At 47.1% G+C, this 20,636-nt stretch overlaps 1 protein-coding gene across 1 annotated transcript; it reads right to left on the reverse strand.

The window, feature by feature from the left end:
* Positions 1–1,304: 1,304 nt before the first annotated feature.
* Positions 1,305–10,925, reverse strand: disp2 (dispatched RND transporter family member 2). Its single transcript, XM_030117439.1, has 10 exons — positions 10,831–10,925; positions 7,177–7,306; positions 6,842–7,089; positions 6,684–6,713; positions 6,474–6,612; positions 6,214–6,329; positions 5,949–6,064; positions 5,279–5,376; positions 4,969–5,127; positions 1,305–4,629 (listed from the first exon to the last, which is right to left on the reverse strand). The coding sequence occupies exons 1-10, from the start codon at positions 10,923–10,925 to the stop codon at positions 1,327–1,329; spliced, it is 4,434 nt and encodes a 1,477-aa protein (XP_029973299.1). The 3' UTR covers positions 1,305–1,326.
* Positions 10,926–20,636: the final 9,711 nt, after the last annotated feature.

Here is a 20,636-nt window from a genome sequence, read left to right on the forward strand (position 1 = left end):
ATTAATCTGGGAGATGTGGGCGGGGTCTGAGTGCAGCGACGCCTTTATGCTAATGAGCTACTGACGCAGTGACTTGTGATGGCACAATTACCGCTGCTGACGTCCGTGTTTCCTGGATCAGTTCAGTCAGCTCTCAGATCTGCATCCAGACCCTTCTTCCCACTGAAATCAGCACATTAGTAAACATTTCTTGGCACTAACACGAGAATAAACAGCTCGACTTATAACCTTAACGGTGAAACACTAAAAGAAGCCATGACACACACACACACACACTGCTCCCTGCAGGTGTCTGGTTTTTTACATCATGTTCACGGAGGACACACTGTACATAATGAGCGCCACAGAAGATTGAGTTGTTTCTCTGGCTGATATTTTCTGACCCATGCGTGTAAACTGGACGAGGTGCGACGCTGCACACAGGCACACGCCATGCAGCGGTTTTACTCCATATTTCCTGTTTGAAGTCCATGAATATGGCTCATTTGGGTCGTTTCCAGCACAGAGAAAGGCCAGTAGGTGCACTCAGTTCACACTGTACTCGCTAAAATGCAGAGTGTGCAGATCATTTAAAAAATTCCAGGCACAGAGTAACTTCTGCAGATGTTTTTCTTCAGTTTGCTGCAGTTTAAAGTTCAAATAATGTGGCAGAGAGATTCATCTTCCCCTGTCCTCCTCCGTATGAGAATCTGTGGTTGAAGAATTCATGCTGTGATTCGACCTGAGGTTTTCAAAGTGTCAGGCTTTAACCACACTGTGCCACTCCAGAGAAAAGTTCTTAATTAAATCATTATTGTCATTATGTATATGTAACAATAACATAACTTTGCATATTTATAATGTAGATATTGTAAAATTAGATTTAACCATCACTACACGCTATTTCCATTTGCTAAATTGAATCTGTACTTTTACTAAGTCCTTTATATTTTTTATGCAGTGATAAAGTGAGTATTCTTTCACCTCTGGTCTCCTCCGACACTAATTCATTCATTCCTCACGGTGTTTTTGAAAATTCAAGGGAAAAGGACAATTGAGGGAAAAGACATCCTTCAGATTCCTCTTGCTGCTGCCCCACACTTTGAAAACCTCTTGTTTTAACCGATGTACTGAAGGAAACACTCATGCTCGGACCTCATTTGTAACAGACACCAAAACGGCCGTAACACCACACCAGACAAACATGCGGTCACGTTACATTTGCAGTTGGCTTGTATTTCCTTTGAGTTTCTAACAAATGTAACAGTGTGCTCCTTCTTTCATCTCTGTATTCTATCTTTTTTGGGGTTTTTTTGTCTTAACGTATGCACAGTGTTTTTCGGAGCCTCAGCATGCGTCGTCCCGCTGCCCGTCTCTCTTGATCCAGACGTCCGGTAGGTCCGGCTTGCTGTTGGGGATGATCACCACCTCCTCGCTCTGGCTGCTGCGGCCTTTCCCGCACGTCTCGTACACGGTTTCCTTCAGCGAGAGGCGGAGCGTGTCCCTCTTGCCGTTGAGGTGTCCCGGCTGTAGTTGAGCCTCTGGCTCTTTGCCGGACGGGCCCGGCTCGATGTCGCTCAGGCAGGTTTCGCAGGAGTCCTCCAGGCCCTCCAGGGAGCTGTGGGACTGGGAGGACAGGTTGGCTTTGTGGGAGCGCCGGCCGTGACCGAGACCCTCCTCTGTGGCGATCCGGTCTCTGCAGAGCGATGGCCGGTCGGCGGTCTGCAGGGCGTGGCCGACGCCGGCCTCGTCCATGCTGGAGGACGAGGAGCAGGACGTGTTGGTCCAGAGCGTCCCCCCGGCCGGCTGACCCCTGCAGGTCTGACACAGCAGCTGGTCCTCGGCTGCGTCTCCGGGCCGGAGCGTGTTCTCCCTGTACGGAGACGAAGTCTGGATGGCGGGAGGGGGCTGGCAGGACTTGTGCTGATGGCTGCACATTTCAGCCTCGGCTTCGCCGTTCATGCTGCTCCCGCCGGCGTCTCCCTCGCAGTAAATCTCATCAGAGAGCACCGAGGGCCGGTTGGACAGTTTGCTGGTGCAGGTGCTGTTCTCGAAGCTGTCGCTCAGGCGGTACGCCAAAGGCTGCAGCTCATAGTGCTCAGGCCCCCGGTTCCCCCCGCCGCCTCCCCCGCCCTGCTTCTGCCTGTGCTGACGCTGGTGATTGGGGTAAAGGTAACCTTCTGCATCTTTGTCATAGCTCCTCCTCACCCGGGATCTGCCAAACGCGCCGTTGGCGGCTGACGAAGAGCCGGAGTCGGAACAAGAAGCCAGCATCCCTTCTGTCTGGTCGGCACAGCACGGCAGCGTCACCGTTCCACAGTTTTTCTGAGGTCCAAAGAAACAGCAGAGGGATTGAAAGAAGAAAGTCGCAAATCCACAAGCTACACACTTCACCAGAAACAGGAAAATCCCAAACTTCCTGAACAGTAAGGCAGTGGCAGGTAACATGATGATGCCTATGGAGAAAAATGCCCCAGAAACTATTGCTACAGGACATCCCATCCTCTTAGTGGCGTGCGCTACTTTTCCTATTTTGTCTGAATGAGGAGCAAGGCTGTACGATATGCAGTAGTTTGCTATGAAGTCGATGGATAACCCCGCGGCCGATGATATGAAAAGAGCCTCAATGCCGCTCAGCTGCCATTCCAGAAGAACGAGGAGGCCGATGGTGACGAACACGCTGCCTTCCACGGCCACCGTCCCATATATGCTCAGCGGAACATTCCAGGTGGTTAAAAGAAGCAAAACAAAGGTGAGAGCTACGGAGAAACCTGCTACCACCAGAGTTTCCGAGCCTAAAGACTGCTGCAGATCAAAGAGGGACAGCTGGCTGTTGAACCAGCCGTTGGTCAGCCCTTGAGGTGCTCCCGACATTTCTTTGTTGAACCACGTAACGATCTTTTGGTAAAAGACGCTGGTTCTGCTGAAGTTGAAGCTGTAGAGGTATGTGGTTTTGAACGCCAGAACGAGGGCAGCGACCCGGCCATCTGGCTGGAAGTACAGCCCTCCGCTGTGAGCCAGATGGCCCTCGGCATACCTCTCCGCCAGCATCGTGCCGAGGCAGTTCTCAAACACACTGGGCGGGTAGGGGAAGGGGATGTCGTTACAGCAGAAGTGGAGGGCGTCGTCCGTCTCCGAGCACCTTCTGACAGATATCCAGCGAATCAGCTGCTCCACGAGGCAGACGTTTTCTCCCATGGCGTCTTTATCCTCGGGCGCCGAAGGGGAATAAAAGCTCTGATTCTGAACCCGTCCGCACAGATCTCTCAGCCAAACCTGAGCGTCCGGACGGCTCATGTTGAACTCCGGGTCAAGAACTAAAGAGCCGTTGCTTCTTGGGTCAAAATGATCCCCGTTATCAGTTGGCTTGACGCCCCAGACGAGCGTGACTGTGACGGGCTTATCCTCGCCGTTTCTCTGTCTTTCAAACATGAACATGTGACGGTACTCTGCGTCATATCTCTCGAACGGGTGACTGGAGCGGAACAGCTGTGCGACCGAGCTGTCGAGAGTGGGCAGCCTCATGCCGGGGTCAACGCACGCCATGTACGTGCCTCCGACGGCAAGCACGGCGAACCAGCACACCCAGATGTACCGGAACTTCACCACGCCGCAGGGCAGGATCTTCAGGAACAATAAACTGGAGGTGTCGCTCAGACCCCGTTTCAGTTCTCGCAGCTTCTGACCCAGACTGAAGAGGCATCTTTTGCGTGAGCTCGTGTCCCAGAAGCCTCCGGTACTCTTGGAGCAGCAGGGTCTCCACCCGTGCACGGCGGCGGAGGCGGCCGACGTCCTGGTGCGGCGCTCACGCAGGATGAAGGCGCACGGCAGCCACACCAACGCCAGGATGGAGCTGATGAAAGACGCCGTTCCCAGATACACAGAGAAGCATCTGATGGCCGTGATGCTGCTGAGATAGCCGGAGAAAAATGCCGCGCTGGACGTCAACCCCGACGCCAGGATCAGATAGCCCACTTCCTGCAGGGCTCTGTAGACCCGCTTCTCCAGGGAGGCCGACGGGTTCTGCGTCAGCTGCTGGTTCCAGAAGTCGGCGAAGATGAAAACCTGATTGGAGCATCCTCCCAGGAGAATGAGGCCCGCGGCGAGGTTCACCATGGGGAAGAAAGTCAGGCGAAACACCACCTTGTAGAAGAAGTAGGAGGTCAGCAGGGAACCTGCGATCGCTACGATGGACAGCGCTACAATGAAGAGAGAGTGGAGGTATAGAGCCATGGTGAAGAGAAGAGCCAGGACGGCCAAAACAGGGTAGACCGAGTCTCTCCGCAGGTAATACTTGAACAGCGTCTGCTTGATGCCGAAGTCGATGCCGGTAATGGTGGTGTTGTTGAAGGTGAGATCCCTCCCTTCCAGACTGTCCATGTAAATCTCCATCATGTGCTCTCCTTTATCGACCGGGAGGAAGAGGAGGCTGTACTTGAGCGTCGGGATTTGGTACTCGACGGTCTGCGGACCCAGGAAGTCCTTATCGACCAGGAAGTGCAGGATCTGGACGACCAGGCGGGACTGCTTGCAGCGGGAGGGAACGGAGGAGCAGCCGCCGTGTTTGGGTCTGTCCACGCAGCTCTCCACCAGCTGGCCCTCGTGATAGTGAGGGGCACACTTCCTCAGGAGGTTCAGAGACTCTGACACCTGCAAGAAAGGACAGGAACGATCTCTTTTCAGTCTTTATGCATGTTTCACATACACATCACAACACTGATCACATGCATTTAGAACATTTTCCAAAATGCTGACCTGTTCTTTCAAGACTTGCATAACTAAACACAAACAGAAAGACAAATGGCAGCAATTCCAAACAACAACAATAAAACCTGAAGTCAGGAATTCAGGATTTTGTAATCAAAGAGTGTTGTGCTCTCCAATCTGAGCTTCTGCTGTTTATTTACAGAAAACATGTGTTTGTAATCACAGCTGACATTGTTTTTTGCTTGTACGGTTGGTTTTAAAAGGAAGAACAGTGTTCAGTACTTGCTGTGAGGTGAGACTGAGGCAGCAGGAGGCATTTGTGAGGACCGCCAAGTAATTCCCCAATGACCAGCTGGGACAGCAGCCACTCCTGGACGCTCCGTCAGCCTCCACCCTCACATGCTGCTGGCACAAGTCCTGGAACTGGGCCTGGGAGCGGATCTGAGCCAAACCGGGGAAAAAGCCGTTTGAATACGGGCCCAGTTTGACAGGAACTTAGTGAAAACGATCGAGGATAACACGTGAAATACAGATAAGATGGACAAAGTGAACGAGACTGAAGAAGGAAGGAGGGCAGGAGACTGAAACCAACCCTGGACTGCTCCATCTCACACATGGCGTGAATGGCCTTCAGGCTCCAGAGGCTGGCCGAGTTCTCCGACCGAAACACCAGCTGTGCCAAGCGCTCGCCTGCAGGAGGAGACAGACGGACTCAGCAGAAAGCAACAAGGCGGCCGGCAGCGGCGCCACAGCTTCACCAGGATCGTCACAGACGTGAAGGGAGAGGACTCCGTCTCAAGGTTCAACGCAGAAAACCGAAATCAGCCAAATAAAATGTGTGTGTTGAAATTAGGTCTCTTCAATAAAACAAGAACCACGAGGCTTATTGAATATTTTATCTTTGATCTAAAAATCTGGGCCCTTCGTGAGGAAAAGCAGTCAACAAACAGGCTTCGGCTTCTCTCGTCCCCTAAAACATGAGCTGCCGCTTGTCGGTGGTGATTTTTCCTCTTCAGCTGCAGAGATTTGTGTTCACCCTGCAGTATTTGCATGTAAATTACAGACGCCTGGCAGCTGAGCGGACACCTTTCACAGCTCCAGTGTTTTATTTCCATTTCATTTCAGTGATGTGAACGCTGAGGAACATCCCGGGCTATAAAACACCGGTGATTTACGGTGCGGCAGCGCAGAGGTGAAGCGTTCGTCCCTCCGAGGGGGATGTTTATGAGCTGGAGGTGTGGGACTGAACAGGTTCGGCTCACCTGGGGCGTCGCACAGGAAGTTGTTGAGCGAGGAGTCTCTGGCCAACATCCTCCTGTTACGAACTCTGGAGACGTCCTGACCGCCGCTGCCGTCTCTGCTGCCGGCCGAGCCAAACCTTTCTCAGAAATTTCAGAATTTGATGTGATTGTGGATCTTCTGCTGCGTCTATCTGTGCAGTGTGTGTGTGTGTGTGTGTGTGTGTGTGTGTGTGTGTGTGTGTGTGTGTGTGTGTGTGTGTGTGTGTGTGTGTGTGTGTGCGCGGACCTTTTGGCGAGCTGCTCAGGTAAAGGAGACAGAGCTTTCCCCGGGCCGGTGTTCCTCTGCAGCTCGGACAGGCTGGACTGACGGACGCCGATGTGGGTTCCCCGGGGCTGGAAGCCCTGAAGGGAGCACAGGTCCAGACGGAGACAGAACCAGAGCCGTTCAGAGTCCTTGTACATTTTTTTTCCATATTTAAGTTATATTGGTCTCATTCTGGCCTGAATGTGACCTCTGAACTCTGAACTCTCTGTGTGGGTGTGAACCTGCAGCGGGTCGGAGAAGTCGGGCAGCGGCCCGATGAGCAGTCCGGCCAGCGAGCAGCCCAGCAGCAGGACGGCGCAGGCCAGCAGGACGGCGAGCGGATGATCCACGATCAGCTGGGAATAGCTGCCGAACAGAAACCTGCGGCAGAAAACGGCTCAGAGATCAAGAAACGCCTGAACGGGAGCAGAGTTGAAGTGAGTTTTATTTACTTCCTGAGGATGAAGTAGAGTCCTCCGTTCCTGTTAAAAAACAAAGAACCTTTATTTACAATATGACATTAACAGCACTTCAAATCTCAGTTTCCCAAATGAAGAGTTTATTATCTTGAAAACCAAATCCGGTAAAGGCCCCGGTGAGCCGCTCTCACCTGACCGTCACCACGTGTCTCTGCTTGGGTTTGTTTGCGCTGCCCTCGCTGGAGCCGTGCAGCCAGTGGCATCGAACCGTGGAGCTGCAGCCGGGGCCGGCTCTCGGCCCCGCGGCCCCCTCGCCGCGGGCCCCGGCGGGGTTGGGGTGGCGGGAGGAGTTCTGGTGGGCGAGGCCTCGGTGGCTGCAGCGGTGACACTTTGGGAGCTGAGCCGAACCGAAAGCCCCGAGCAGAGGACTCTGGGGGACCTGGACAGAAGGACGGAGCGACAGTGGAGGAGTCTGTCCCCCGAGGCTGCTCTGCTGGAGGAGGCGAGCGGAGGCGAGAGGAGGTACCTGGTGGTACAGCTGGACGGAGGACGAGGGTCGGCCCAGGCTGCTGCAGCTGTCACACAGCTCCCCTTCGGACTGGACCACCGTCAGCTGGTCCTCGCCGGGGGGGCACAGAGAGACCACCGGGACGTCGCTGAGCAGGGGACAGGTCAGAGGACACCAGGGGTCAGACATGGAAGTGAACCGACAGGACGGAGCAGTGAGATTTTAACTGAGACCTGAATTCATGATTCGAGGAAGGATTTCTGACATTAAAACAGAGACGGGGAGACGGAGAGACAAACGAGGGACAGAGACAGACTATTCGGAGGCGGCAGGTGGCTGTCCAGGAGAGATAACCCGAGACGCAGCGGTGCATCATGGGTAGCAGCAGCACTGAGGAGAGGACTCTGGAGATGAGTGTGTAAAGTTGCTGCAGAGGATGTCATGTGTTTCCTCCTGATTCCTACAATACGTGTTACAAGCTGTCCTGAGAACCTGGGAAAGAGAAAACATCTGACAGGAAGAATTCATCTGTTTCCTTCATTTAAAAAACATCAGCATCAACTCGTCAAGCTGACATCAAAATCACGATTCTTATCATTCAATATTCAATAATTCTAAACAGGAATAAACGTTTTCAACCAAAAAAGCAGGAATGAACATAAATCTGCATAATTCTTATTGTGGTTTTTAAACATTGTTATTTTTGTCCTGAATGACTTTTGTGATATTAAGTAATCAAACTGGCTTATTAAAGGTTAAAAGCCTAAAAATAACTGAACGTTTGGCAATTTATGCAGCATTAAAGTTTCATAAACATTAATAAAGAGTAAAAAAAGGAAACCGTCTTCTAGTAATCTGTAGTTGTTTTTGAAAAGCAGTTTTTTTGCCCTTTATTTCCTAAAAAGTGGTTAAATTTATTAATCTGAAGAAATACAAGCAATAATAACACATCATGTTTTATCAGCCAATGTTTCTCAACGTGTATTATAATGAATAACAACTTTTTTTTTATGTTTCCTCAGACGAATGCCTGACAGTTAAACACTGAACACTTCCTCAGTGTTTAACTTACTATTCTACCATCTCTGTCTTTCATACAGTGAGACTGTTTGATGCTCTGGTTTGTGTCGTCTGCCTCCTGCTTGTTTTTCCACAGTCGACTCGATGCAGCCGCACTTCCTGTCTTGTTACCATGGAGACGGAGTAAGTCAACAGAGCCTAATTGACCTCACACAGTTTTTATTTGCATCCCATAATAAGGTGCGCAGATGATGAGTCGTCTGCGGAGTTGGTGCTGCGCATTAGCAGAGGCTTCATGGAGCTCAGCGAGGAACCGAAACTCGCTCTTCTCTTCATGTAACAATAAAAACGGAGCAGCGTCTAAATAATGAATCTCCCAGAATCAGTTTCGTCACAAAGCAGCTCTAACCCACTTCTGCCAGAAACTGACGACAAAAACACGCCGCTGACTTCAGAGCAGGTGAATGTGTATGTGGGACATTAGTGTTCTGCTGTTTCATGGTGATTTTCTGTCCTGATGGTTCCCACAGCGCTAAAAACACACACGCAGGGGGGGCGATTTGTGGAGCTCATTAATATTTCAGTGGATGAATACAGAAATACACACAGGAGGGCGTCGCCAGGCAGCAGCAGACACCCGGGGCACCGAGGAACAACAAGACGAGCAGAGCCAGGCGTCTGGACGCAGAGGAAATCTGTCTGAGTGGCATGAGCCCGTCTCCAGGCACAGGGAGAAGGGAGAACATGCAAACCCCCCCAGAAAGACCCCTGAGACCCAGGTCTTCTCAGGATGGCGTGCTCGCTGCACAGTTCAACTTGAACCCAGTGCACGGGTTCATACAGCCGGGGTGAGACTGGCCGTGAGCGGCAGAGCTCCACGTCTCCTGCCTCGCTGACGTTCCTCTTCACCCTGCAGCTGCAGGCGGACCGGAGCGTCCCGAGTGACCTCTGACCTGGGAGGTGCTGGAGGAACGGGGAGACCTCCTCTCCAGGCCCGCAGGCCTCGGCGTGTCTCTCCTCTCCCGCCTCCTCCCCTGTGTGTGTCGGTCAGCGTCGTGTCTTCAAGCATTTCCTCAGCTGACAATCACACACACACACACACACACACACACACACACACACACTCACACACACACTCTGTATGCAGCAGGCCAACTGTCACGATGCTCCTGAGAGGAGGATCCTGCAGCCTCGCCTGTTTCCATGAACTTCTCCGTCTTACATGTTTTTAAATCATTACTGCGTGAATCAACCGACCGGAGATCCAGGACATGCTTGACCGGAGCCGGAGGACGATACTGAGCATGACAACGGCCTGAAAGCTTCTCACCTGGGTCCTCAAAGCCACCGCTGTCAAGGTGAGCTCATAAAAAGATGCTTAATGTAAATGTTTTTTTTTTTTAAATATTTCACTGTATTTTGCACCAGAAGCCTGTCAGATTGCCCTCATTCCCATTGTTATTATCCAGTTTTGTGAAAATCTGCCTTTTATCATCACGTGTCACAACGACAAACTATAAAGTTTAAATTTAAAGGTTTTTATGGCATTATTTGACAAATACAGTTCACTCGCAGACAAATCCATCGCTCTAACAGGAATGGCAGACGTGTGATGGATATCAAAAGAGAGAACAGTTATGTTTTAAACGGCACGTTCATCCCAACAGCTGGACGTTCAGCGTGTGTGTTTACATGTTTATCCTCCTGGAAAACGTCAGTGTCTCACACAGGTCCAGGAAACACTCCTCACTACGAAGGACTCCACGGCAGAAGAAGGCAACAGGTGTGATTCTACAACAAACTACACACACACTCATTTGTTCAAGTCTATCTTAAAAGTGATAAAAACAGCATCTGCGGACAACAACTGAGGACATAAATCAGTCGTCTGGCTTGATGTTTCTTATCAGGAATAACTGTCACTGGACGTCTCAGCCTCTTTAATTCAGGCATGAGTTATTTTGACGTGTGTTAGACAGAAATGTCTCTTTCACCGTCGTCGAGATTAGTGACTGACCATGACTCTGATAAATTAAACGCATAGATCTTGATTTGTGAACTGAATGTGGATTTAATGAAACAGATTGTGTAAAACTGATGTGTTTATTTATATTTAACCCTCTGATGGGCTGTTTGGAAATGGAAAATGACCAGACAGTCTCAAAAACACAACTGAATGTCACTTATATGTAAGAAAATCCATTTTAAAGTGTAAAATTCACCAACAGGATCTTTAAACGGGTTAAAACTCTCAGGTGATGCTTTCTAAACGCTCTGTCTCTTCCTGATCACTCTGTCCTGACTTGTTGTCATGATAGTGAGCGGCTGTGTTTTGTGGTGAGCCTGGAGCTGCTGTCACTTCCTCACATCATGATGAGCCTGATGCTACACAGCCATCTACACACTCAAACACCACGTTTGACCTGGAAACGGCTGGACCTCCTCAGTAAAAGCCTCAGCAGCACACACGCTCTGTTCTCAGCAGCGTGGTGAAAACTTAATTAGGGTTTTGTGTTAAAAAGCAGGAGCGCTCCTGTCCACGATGCTCCTATTGTCCAGAAACAGCTGAGCCCAGAGACACGCACATCCCGTTATTCCCACACCGAGGGAAACGATCCACACAGGAAACAATAGGAATAGAATAAAACTCACCTCTGGCGGATCTCCTGGATCTCCTTCTCCTCTGAGGGAGAATCCTCCATCACTATCGCGTCCGTGCTCTCTCCCACCGCCGAGCCCGCCTCCATCCCGCTGCTGCTTCACGGCTTCCTCCAGGAACCGGGATTTCCCGACATCTGGGGCGAGAAGAGCGGCCGAGGCTCCTGCCGGACCGGGAGCTGTTCTGGTTTCTGCTACTGCCGAGCGGCACCGGGGCTGTTCGGGTTAATCTGCCCCGTGCTGCGCGCTGATTGGCGGAGCCGCCTGATGCTGAGGACGGTCGCTGTCCAACCGGCCGCGGTGCTGGAGCAGAGCCGGAGACACGGAGGAGGGGGCCCGGAGGATGGAGGGGGCCCGGAGGATGGAGGAGGGGGCCCGGAGGATGCAGAGGGGGGACCGGAGGATGGAGGAGGGGGCCTGGAGGATGGAGGGGGCCCGGAGGATGGAGGAGGGGGCCCGGAGGATGGAGGAGGGGGCCCGGAGGATGGAGGGGGCCCGGAGGATGGAGGAGGGAGGCAGGGAGAGGCTGAAGGGAGAGAAGAGAGAGTGAAGGCGCAAGTCACGAAGGCTAAATGGGATTACTACCTCTCCAAAACTGCTAGTAACCTAAAGGATCCCAAGAAATTCTGGAAAGTGATGGAGTCCACTCATGGGGACGTAACCACAGAAGATTTACCAAGCTGTTTTACTGATGGAATACATGACAACTGAAAAAGCAGCCATTCTTAATCGTTTTAATGAACATTTTGTTTCCTCTGGATTCTTATTTCAGTCCCTTCATCCTCCCTTGTACCAGCTGTGTGAAGAGGACACTCAGCTGTCTCCTCCAGAGACTCAGCCGACCACTTGATTCGAGACTTTATTCCCCTAAATGTGACAGAGGCTCATAGGGCTCTGAAAATCATTGACACAAGCAAATCTGCAGGTGCAGATAAGTTTGATCATGTCTTTCTTCAGGTTGCTGCTGACATTACTGCTGAACCAGTGACTTACATTTTTAACCTGTCTGATGATGAAATTCCCAAAGTGTGGAAATCTGCATTTGTTCTTCCTCTCCTCGAAGGAGGTGATCCATCTTATCAAGCCAGGCTGTCAGATGGTTCAAAAATTAGTTAACAGCCAGAACGCTATGTGCTCACTGTGCAGGATCAGCACTGTCTGCCTCGAAGGGTGTTCCTCAGGGCTCAGTGTTAGGACCATTGTTGTTTGCCATCTATGTTAATGATCTGTGTCAGAATACCATATATTAACCTGTATGTAAGATTTATATGCCGATGACACAGTTCTTTATTGTACTTCACGTTCTCTGACACAAACATTTGTGTACAAACATTAAGTATTTGGGGAACACCGTTGATAATGACTTGTCATTTAAGGAGCACACTGACAGTCTTGTGTCTAAATGTAAGATGAAATTGAGATTCTTTTTGAGATACAGGTCCTGTTTTCAGACATTATCTAAGCTCCACAACTTTTTCTAGCAGTGCTGGACTATGGTGACTTGTTATTTCTGAACTGGGTGTATCACTGTGCTCTGCAGTTCATCACTGGTTGTGGTTACAGGGTCCTTCACTGTCTACTGTACACTGCAGCAAACCGTCCCTCCCTGTCTGTCTGTAGACAACCTTACTGGCAGCTCTTCATTTATAAATCTGTTCTCTGACTGCTTCCTTCATATCTGAAGACATGCTTGATCAGGTCAAGAAATCCCTTCGGACTGGGCTCCCAGGATTTTGTTAAAAGATCTGTTCCCAGAGTCAGAACAACTGAAGATGGTCTTGTAATATTTCACCTCCTCTTCATGGTATAATCCAGGGCCGTTTCTTCCTATGGGAATGGCTAGTGTGACGTCACAAGTCACTTCCGGGTCCAAGGCTTCTAGCGCGCAATGTAAACACAATGGCTGCTGCCAAAGAACCGGTCACTTTTTTCACGGTAACAGTGAATTTTGCTGACTTTCCAAAGTCAGTGAAGAGAGGTTTAAACTCTTACAACTCAAACCGAGTTGTAAATATTTCTGTGGTGACAGGTGGAAGTCTGAAATGGAAAGCACAGGCTTCAATGAAAAACAACATTTACGAGGTTGAGGTGGGTGATTAAGTGGCTAGCTAGCATTAACACTCGGGTGTCAGTCGTCGCGTCAAGCTGTGTAACTTAACTATTAATTAATTAGCAATGTTAGAATTGGGTTCTGTCTGTCTGCGGTTTGTGGACAACTTACAGTTTATTGTAGAAGTGTCATCCAGGGAAATAATTTTAAACCAAACCTCAAACACGCCATAAAGTAGAAGCAGCACACATTCAGTACAGGGTAAAAAGTAAAATAATAATAATAATAATAATAATAATAATAATAATAATAATAATAATAATAATAAAAAACCCTTACAGAATATCTAATAATATCCCCCCTTGTGGGATTACTAAAGGATTATTAACTTTGGATAACTCCGCTGGTCCATCCTGCCACGGAGAGGAGCGCAGTTTTAACAGTGAGAGAAGACACACAGCTGCTGCAGAGCAGCTTCAGATCCAGCGGGGGAAACGCTGTTGTTTAGCCCTGAAAAGATGTGGGACTTTATTTTGTCCTGTGCTGTTTTACACCATATTGTTCTGGCCGATAGTTACTTTTGATGCGCCGGCGCCACGAAAGGAGCTGATGTGGGAACCAGCAGGACCTGAGGAACCGCGACTGACACGTAAATACCTCTAAAGTTTAGCAAATAATTTATTTAATCAGTGATGTGACACCAGCAGCCTAGAAAATAATATTAGCTAAAGGGAGATTAAACACAGACAGAGGACGTTTAGCCAAACATTTTATTTAGACTTCTATAAATTGTGTTTAATTTAAGCAGCACCGGGAGCGGGGGGCACGCGCCGCCCTCGTGGACTGAGTCCCGGGTCCTGCTCCGTCCTGTGTCCCGCTCGGTCCGGGGTCCTGCTCAGGACTGGGTCCGGTGCTGGGTGTGTGTGACTCGGTGGGACCGTCACCGCTGTGGGGAGGAGACCTGGCTGCGGTGCTGCTGCTGTCTGGCTCTGAGACATAATTAAATGAAACAATAAAAATCTGATCTATATAACGTGAGTCCGCCTCATTATTTGTAATATCAGTAAAATAATATAATGATGTAATATCAGAGGAAAGCAGTAGTAGGAAATGGTTTTGTTGACATCGTTCCTGTTGTTACAACACGGGACACAGCACAGCACCATCGCACCTTTGGACACGGAAGTGACGTATTCAGCTTCGATGACGTAGCTACTAGCCATCCCCATTGGCCAACTAGGCGAATGCCTAGGGCCCCCAAGCCACCAGGAGGCCCCAAAGCTGCATGTTCAACCTCTTCTGAGGCTAATTGAAATGTCCTGTTTTTATCTGTGGCTAGCTCTTGTGTTTATTACACCTCTTACATGCTTAAACATAAACATTGGATTGGATATAAATGAAATAAACTGCAATGATAAGCTGTGGCTGGTGCTTTTGTGGCATTTGTTTGCTGGACCGCTCTGTCACACAGCAAGTGACGTCATGTGGCGGCCCACCGACAGGTATGATGGGAATGATGGACAGCGACCCGTCATTAACAAAACAAACCATAATGGCATCAAAAAGAAATTATCCCAGCGGCGCGGAAAAACGGAAGAAGAAGAAGACTGAGGAAGAAAAAAGTTCAAAGGATAAAGGTAAGTCATCCAGACCGTAGACCCGTTTATTCAAATTATAAGGAGCGAGGACATGTTGTTGTAGTAGTCTGCTCTGTCATTGTTCAGGGGAAGCTGTCTCTCACATATTTTAAACTTTATTTTATGATTAGTTAGAATTAATTTACTAAGTTTAGTGTGTATTGTATTGGGCTCTAATTAAAACGGTGCCACTTTTTTGTTTTTAATTTAAAGAACTATTTCAAAGGTTTGTTTTTTAATCGCTCAATCAATCAGCATTTATTTAATAGAGCCCTTTACATACAGTGACCAAAGTGCGCTCCAAAAAAACTTCAAGTATATGAATAAAAATAACTACATAATTTAAACCAAAAAAAAAATAAAACAATATTAAACCAATAAAAACAAATACAAGTAATGTGTGTCTTAAGTGATGTATAAATATTAGGCATGGTGTTTTATTCTTATTTTAGACTGTTATGGCAGTGGTTCATTTGTCTTAGTTTTATTAATTTAGTACAATTGGTGAACTAAACTAATGCAGAAAACTTAAAAGTGGTAACTTTGTAACTGGGTAGGGGAGAGCGGGGTAATTTGTGCCAAGGGGCAAGTAGTGCCACCCCTATTATTTAGAAAACCATAGTAGTTTTTGGTCATGTGACCACATATTTTTGAAGAGGCGTCCATTCCGCTCATCTTGCAAAAAAGGGAGACACATGGCTTGAGAGGTAAGCACATTTAAGTTCAAAAAACATTTTTTTGCCCTCCAAAGTAAAATTTCCATGGTTAAGGTTTTTTGATTGCTGTGTTTGAACAATTATAGAAAACTGTGAAAACATTTCACACATGTTTTATTGCTTTAGTAAACTACATTATGAGTCTATGCTAGCTCAGAACAGCTGGGGGATGCATTTTTTTCAAAATGGTGGGCCTGGGGTAATTTGTGCCAAAGGACCTGGGTTAAGTTGTGCCACTGGCACAACTTCAAGCTCGTGTCCGGAGTTTCCGTTCGTTTCCAGTGTATGTATCATTTTTCAGCAGAGCTTAAATGTGTCAGTCTGGTTCGATACTACAATATAATATTAGCATAAAGAAATATAAAAATGTATTTAAGAGCCCCGCCTTCGTCTCATAGACCTCCATGTTATCCGAAAAAGCGCCGGTCAGCGTCAGCCAATAGACTTCGAGCTTCCGCATTCTCGTGTTGTCAATCAAAGTGTGAAGCAGCCAGAGAGCACGGCCGCTCGCCCAGCAGCCGCCGCGCTTACCTCGGATATATCCACTGTCTGCTGAACATCCACCGTAAAAAGCTCAACATGGAGGATGCTGTAGGACTCGGAGGCTCTCATTTTCACCCGACAGATAATAGCGTGCACATTTAAAGGGGCGTGGCTTGGTCGCTCATGAAAGCGGAGGGAGGGCGGAACCTCCAGACGTTGGATTAAAAAAACCTCTCTCGTTCAAAACTCCGGACACGAGCTTTAACCTAACTTATGATTATTTACTATATATTACTTTTTTGTTTTTTATTGTTATTGTACTTCTTATTCTTCCATTTGATCACTAAAACTATGAGTCATTCTTAATTTCAGATCTAAATCCATCATGTCATGCAGATACAAAAGGAAGACAGACAGGGCTCCAACTTTTCAAAGTTTCTGAAGCAAAGTTATGAGGCCTGTTGATGGAAAGTCCATCTTCACATTTAGAGAGAATTTTGAAGGAGTCATCCCTCGAGGTGATGTGCTCAAAAAATTTCCCACACCATGAAAGTGTGGTGATAGAGCCAGAAGGGAGCGCAAGTTCATATTCCACTGCAGCATTGACAAGTGGAATGTCCAGTAGTAGGTCGAATCTGTGAAGATATTCAGATGCAGTTTGGTGCTCATTTTTGATTTTTTAGTTTGTTCTTAGCATGTGTTCATGTGGCACTGGGCCTTGTTGAAGCAAATTGGCCTTTGATTATGTTAAAACTTTAAATAAGCATTAAACAAGTACTTTTGTATTGAATTTGTCTTGTTTTTATCTAGCATTATCATTTTTATATAAACTTTATTTCATACACATTTGGTCCGTATGAAAAATACAAAAACATTACAAAACACTAAATTTTTATTTATATTTAAAATCATCTTGTTTACTTCAGTTATCAGTGGCACAATTTACCTCAGTGTATTCTGACTAATGGCACAATTTACCCCGCACTTGGGGTAAGTTGTGCCACAAAATCACTTTTTTTTCCAAAGCTATATTTCTCACACAGTTTATTTACGATCCAAAGTGACTGCTCCCAGGGATGCACAACATCCTAAACTATATGAACATATTTTAGTTGCAGGCATTCCTGTTATCCCCTTGTGTAAAAGGCACTTTAAGTAAAAATTGGCACGACTTACCCCACTCTCCCCTACAAACTTTTAAGGGACACTGTACATCACAATGTTTAATATAAAAACTGATTAATTTAAATTTTCTGTATTACTGCAACAACACTGTAATAATAAAATAGAATATGTACTCAGGATCTATTTTTGGCTTGATAACCTAATGAGCTTTGTCTTTGCAGGAGCAATTTTAAAATATTTTGGAGCTCCAGACATCGAGCCTGAGAGATCGTCTGAACATCCTGACCAGGAAGCCCCAGGGCCATCACGTGCCTCCAAACCTCCTTCTGTCCAGAAAGCTCCAGAACAATCACTTACCTTAGAACCTCTTTCTGCCCAGGAAGCATCAGCTGCACATTTAGATGGTCAGCTGCCTGTTTTTGATCCAGCTGACTGGCCAGTGGCCATCAGTTTTCTCTGATTCATTCAGAAGTGATATAGTAGGCAGAGGGCCATTTCAGATCAGTTCTGTTTTTACGTTCCCCAGAAAAGAAGATGGCAGAAAGCTAGGAAGTAGACATTTTGAACGCAATACACTGTGACTGTTACTGTGAATAGTGTGTTATTAGCTGTTGTGCTGAGTGTGAGACTGTAGTGTTAAGTATTATTTTAAGCGGTTGTTTGTTTTGATTGTTGCACTTTAAAATGCATGTTGATTTGTTATGTTTTCTTATTTAAAGTAAACTTTTTTTTAAAATAAATTCTCAATCTGTTTTATTTATTGACACATAGAGGATGGTTTTCCTTGTATTATAGTTTTATTGGTTTAACTTGCCTGAGTGGCTCAACTCAACTCAAGACATTTGATTTTTTGATTTTAACTGTAGCCACGGCTTAGGAGACCATCTAAAGGGTTAGAAATTTCTTCATTACTGTCTGACAAAATAGGGGCCCCAACCAACATCTTGCCTAGGGCCCCCATGAAGCTAGAAACGGCCCTGGTATAATCTCTCATGGACTTGAGGCTAACAGAACTGATCACTGTTGGGGAATTTAAATCTATATAAAAGAACCGTGAAAGAGCATCTTTTGGTCACTGTGACTGTTTAACTCCTGAGCGCCCATCATTTTACCTGTCTGCTGCTGCAGGTCAGGTCCCTGCTTTGAGACTTTGTGTCTCAATGAGGCTTTTCCCTGGTTAAATAAAGGATATATAGAGGCTGAATGCTTCCTCATCGCTCATGACATCAAAACAAAAGTTCCAGATCAGGAGTGTCCAACATAAGGCACCCGGGCCAAAGCCAGCCTCCGAGACAATTCCCCTGGTCCAGTCAGTGGTGAATGCTGCTGCACATTATCAAGCTGGTAGAAAAGTCCAATAATAAGTCAGTTATTGGTGAAAATGTGGACCCATGCAGCCCTCTTGAGTTGCTTGAAATGACTCTTTTCCTTCACTTATGATTTAGTCTCATGTGAGGCTTTTTAACATAAGTGGCAGAATATTTATGTACTCCTTAAACTTAATTTAAAATAAATTAAGGGATATTGTTTTTTTAGAAACCTTTTCAAATGCCATATTACTATATAAATGTTATTGAAAATGTGTTCTTAAGTACAACTACTAAACTCTGAAGAAGTTATACTGAGTCAGAAGGTGATGTGCTGTCTAAACGACAGTAATTGACAACTTACTCTTACTCTGAAAGTCAGTGAAGGAAAAGCACTCGTTACAACTCGCAAAGACTTTTTAAAGTGGTGTTTTTGACGCAGTGTGTGGAGTGTGTGAGGAGAACACATGTGAACCTGTCCTGATGAAGTGTGTCGCAGCACCAGACAGATTTACTGTTTGAACACGTCGAACCGAGCTGGAAGTCCTCGGTGTGTGTCCTGAACTGTGACCACACTCCGGGAACACACCGGGCCGAGTGTTTCTGACGTTTTGAGGCGTGAGGCCTGCAGAAGGAAATCAGTTTGATTCTGATCCATGACCCACGTCCTCACAGCCGCGCTGAGACGGGAAGACAAAGGGCCTCCAGGTGTTTATTAATAAGTGTGAGCCAGCCAAAGTCAGCCAGGCTCAACAGAAAGAGGAGGGAAAGAAGTGTGTGTGGCTGCTAATGAGGCTCCGCTGGTCTGGCTCGGCTTATAAATATGAGTTATGGCTTCGGTCCGCAGCTCCGAGGGGCCACAGCTTAGCTGGAGGAACGGCAAAGAAGCCAGAGTTTAGAGAGAGCTCAGAGAGGAGGCAGCGTGTGGAGGGATTATCTGTATTTTTATCTCAGCGGTGACTCCTGGATTACATTTATTAGTGGCTCCACAGTGAGTCATCCACAGGCCCATCGATCCACAGCAGGACGGTACAGAGCCGAGACCACCTGCTGTTCAGAGGAAAACTGTACTTTACCCTCTGAATTACTGTCCTGACGCTCAGCAGACGCTGACACGCTGTTTTCTGCTCAGTCTGTGTGGCAGCAGCCACGACCCAAAGACTCCAGATACTGATTAACTCACACAGCCTGCCACACACACACACACACACACACACACACACACACACACACACACACACACACACACACAGACAGATACACACTCTAATGAGACACTGTGGCTGCTGAGGTGACAGCCATGGTAATTTCCTGTGTCAGATTTGTGCCACTGCTCCGGTGCAGCGGAGGCCGACGCTTCATTACAGCGTCCGCTCTGAAAACATGGCGGAGAAACAAGAAGAAATGTGGCACAAGATAACAAGAGGAAACAAAGAGGGAAACACGAGCTTGTGAAGTTGCTCAGATGTGACATGATACTTTGATTCAGCTCACCCTGACGAACGCCTTTACTTTATGTTTCTGGTAAGAGAAACCAAAGGTGTTTTGCTGCCCCCTGCTGGGCAGACCGTGGAGCTGACAGCAGACTCCAGCCTCCAGGTTGATCCCAGGATAAACACTCACATTCATACCTGTGTTCCAGTTACAGTCACCGCTTGTCACCAAATACACCAGAACAAGCTCCTCGTGAAAACACAACCTGGATTCAAACCCACAACCCTGCCATGGGGGTGCAGTGCTAACCACTCCACCACTAGTTACCTACAAATCTGAGGTCTCGTTTACACGACGTTTTAGATGAAAACAAAGCATTTTACCATTTTTGTGTGAGAAAAGTTTTATGCTGAACCACAACATTCTAAAAAGGAAGTCTGTTAGAGAGTTAAGAAGATTCAACAATGATAAAAAAGGAGTTATGACAGTCTTCCTGTTCTTATTATTGTGGATTGAGTTATTTTTTTCTTCACCTCCCATCTATATACTAGTGTTCTCATATTGTGATTTTTTTCTTATTTTGTCACGTCTCACTGCTGCAGGGCTTCGTCTGCGTACAGTTACCTTACTGTTATTATCATTTATTCTGTTTGTTTCTTATCTTTGTTACTGAGATAAATCTATAAGATTAAAAACTGTGCTCGTGTACACCGGAACAGCAGAAATGTTCTGAAAATGGTGTAGTTTTCATGTTTGGCCACTAGTGGGTGCTGCTGTGTGGGAGAACACTGATGATCACAGACAGATTGATACCGCAGTGTCTGTCAACATGGAGCTATAACATTTTCAAAAAGTTGCGTTTTCCCTGTTTACATGCCCATGGAGTCAGAGCACTTTCTAAAAGTTCCACTGAGGAAGTCATTTTCAGAAAGTTGTGTTTTCATTGGCTCCAAGCAGGCTGTCCTGTTATTAGTTTACTGTAATCTTATTCCTACAAATGAGGATTTTAATGGAATTATAAATATTTTTACACTCTAAATGTTTTAAT

This window comes from Salarias fasciatus, chromosome 19 (genome assembly GCF_902148845.1).
Source record: "Salarias fasciatus chromosome 19, fSalaFa1.1, whole genome shotgun sequence".
NCBI classification, from domain to species: Eukaryota; Metazoa; Chordata; class Actinopteri; order Blenniiformes; family Blenniidae; genus Salarias; species Salarias fasciatus.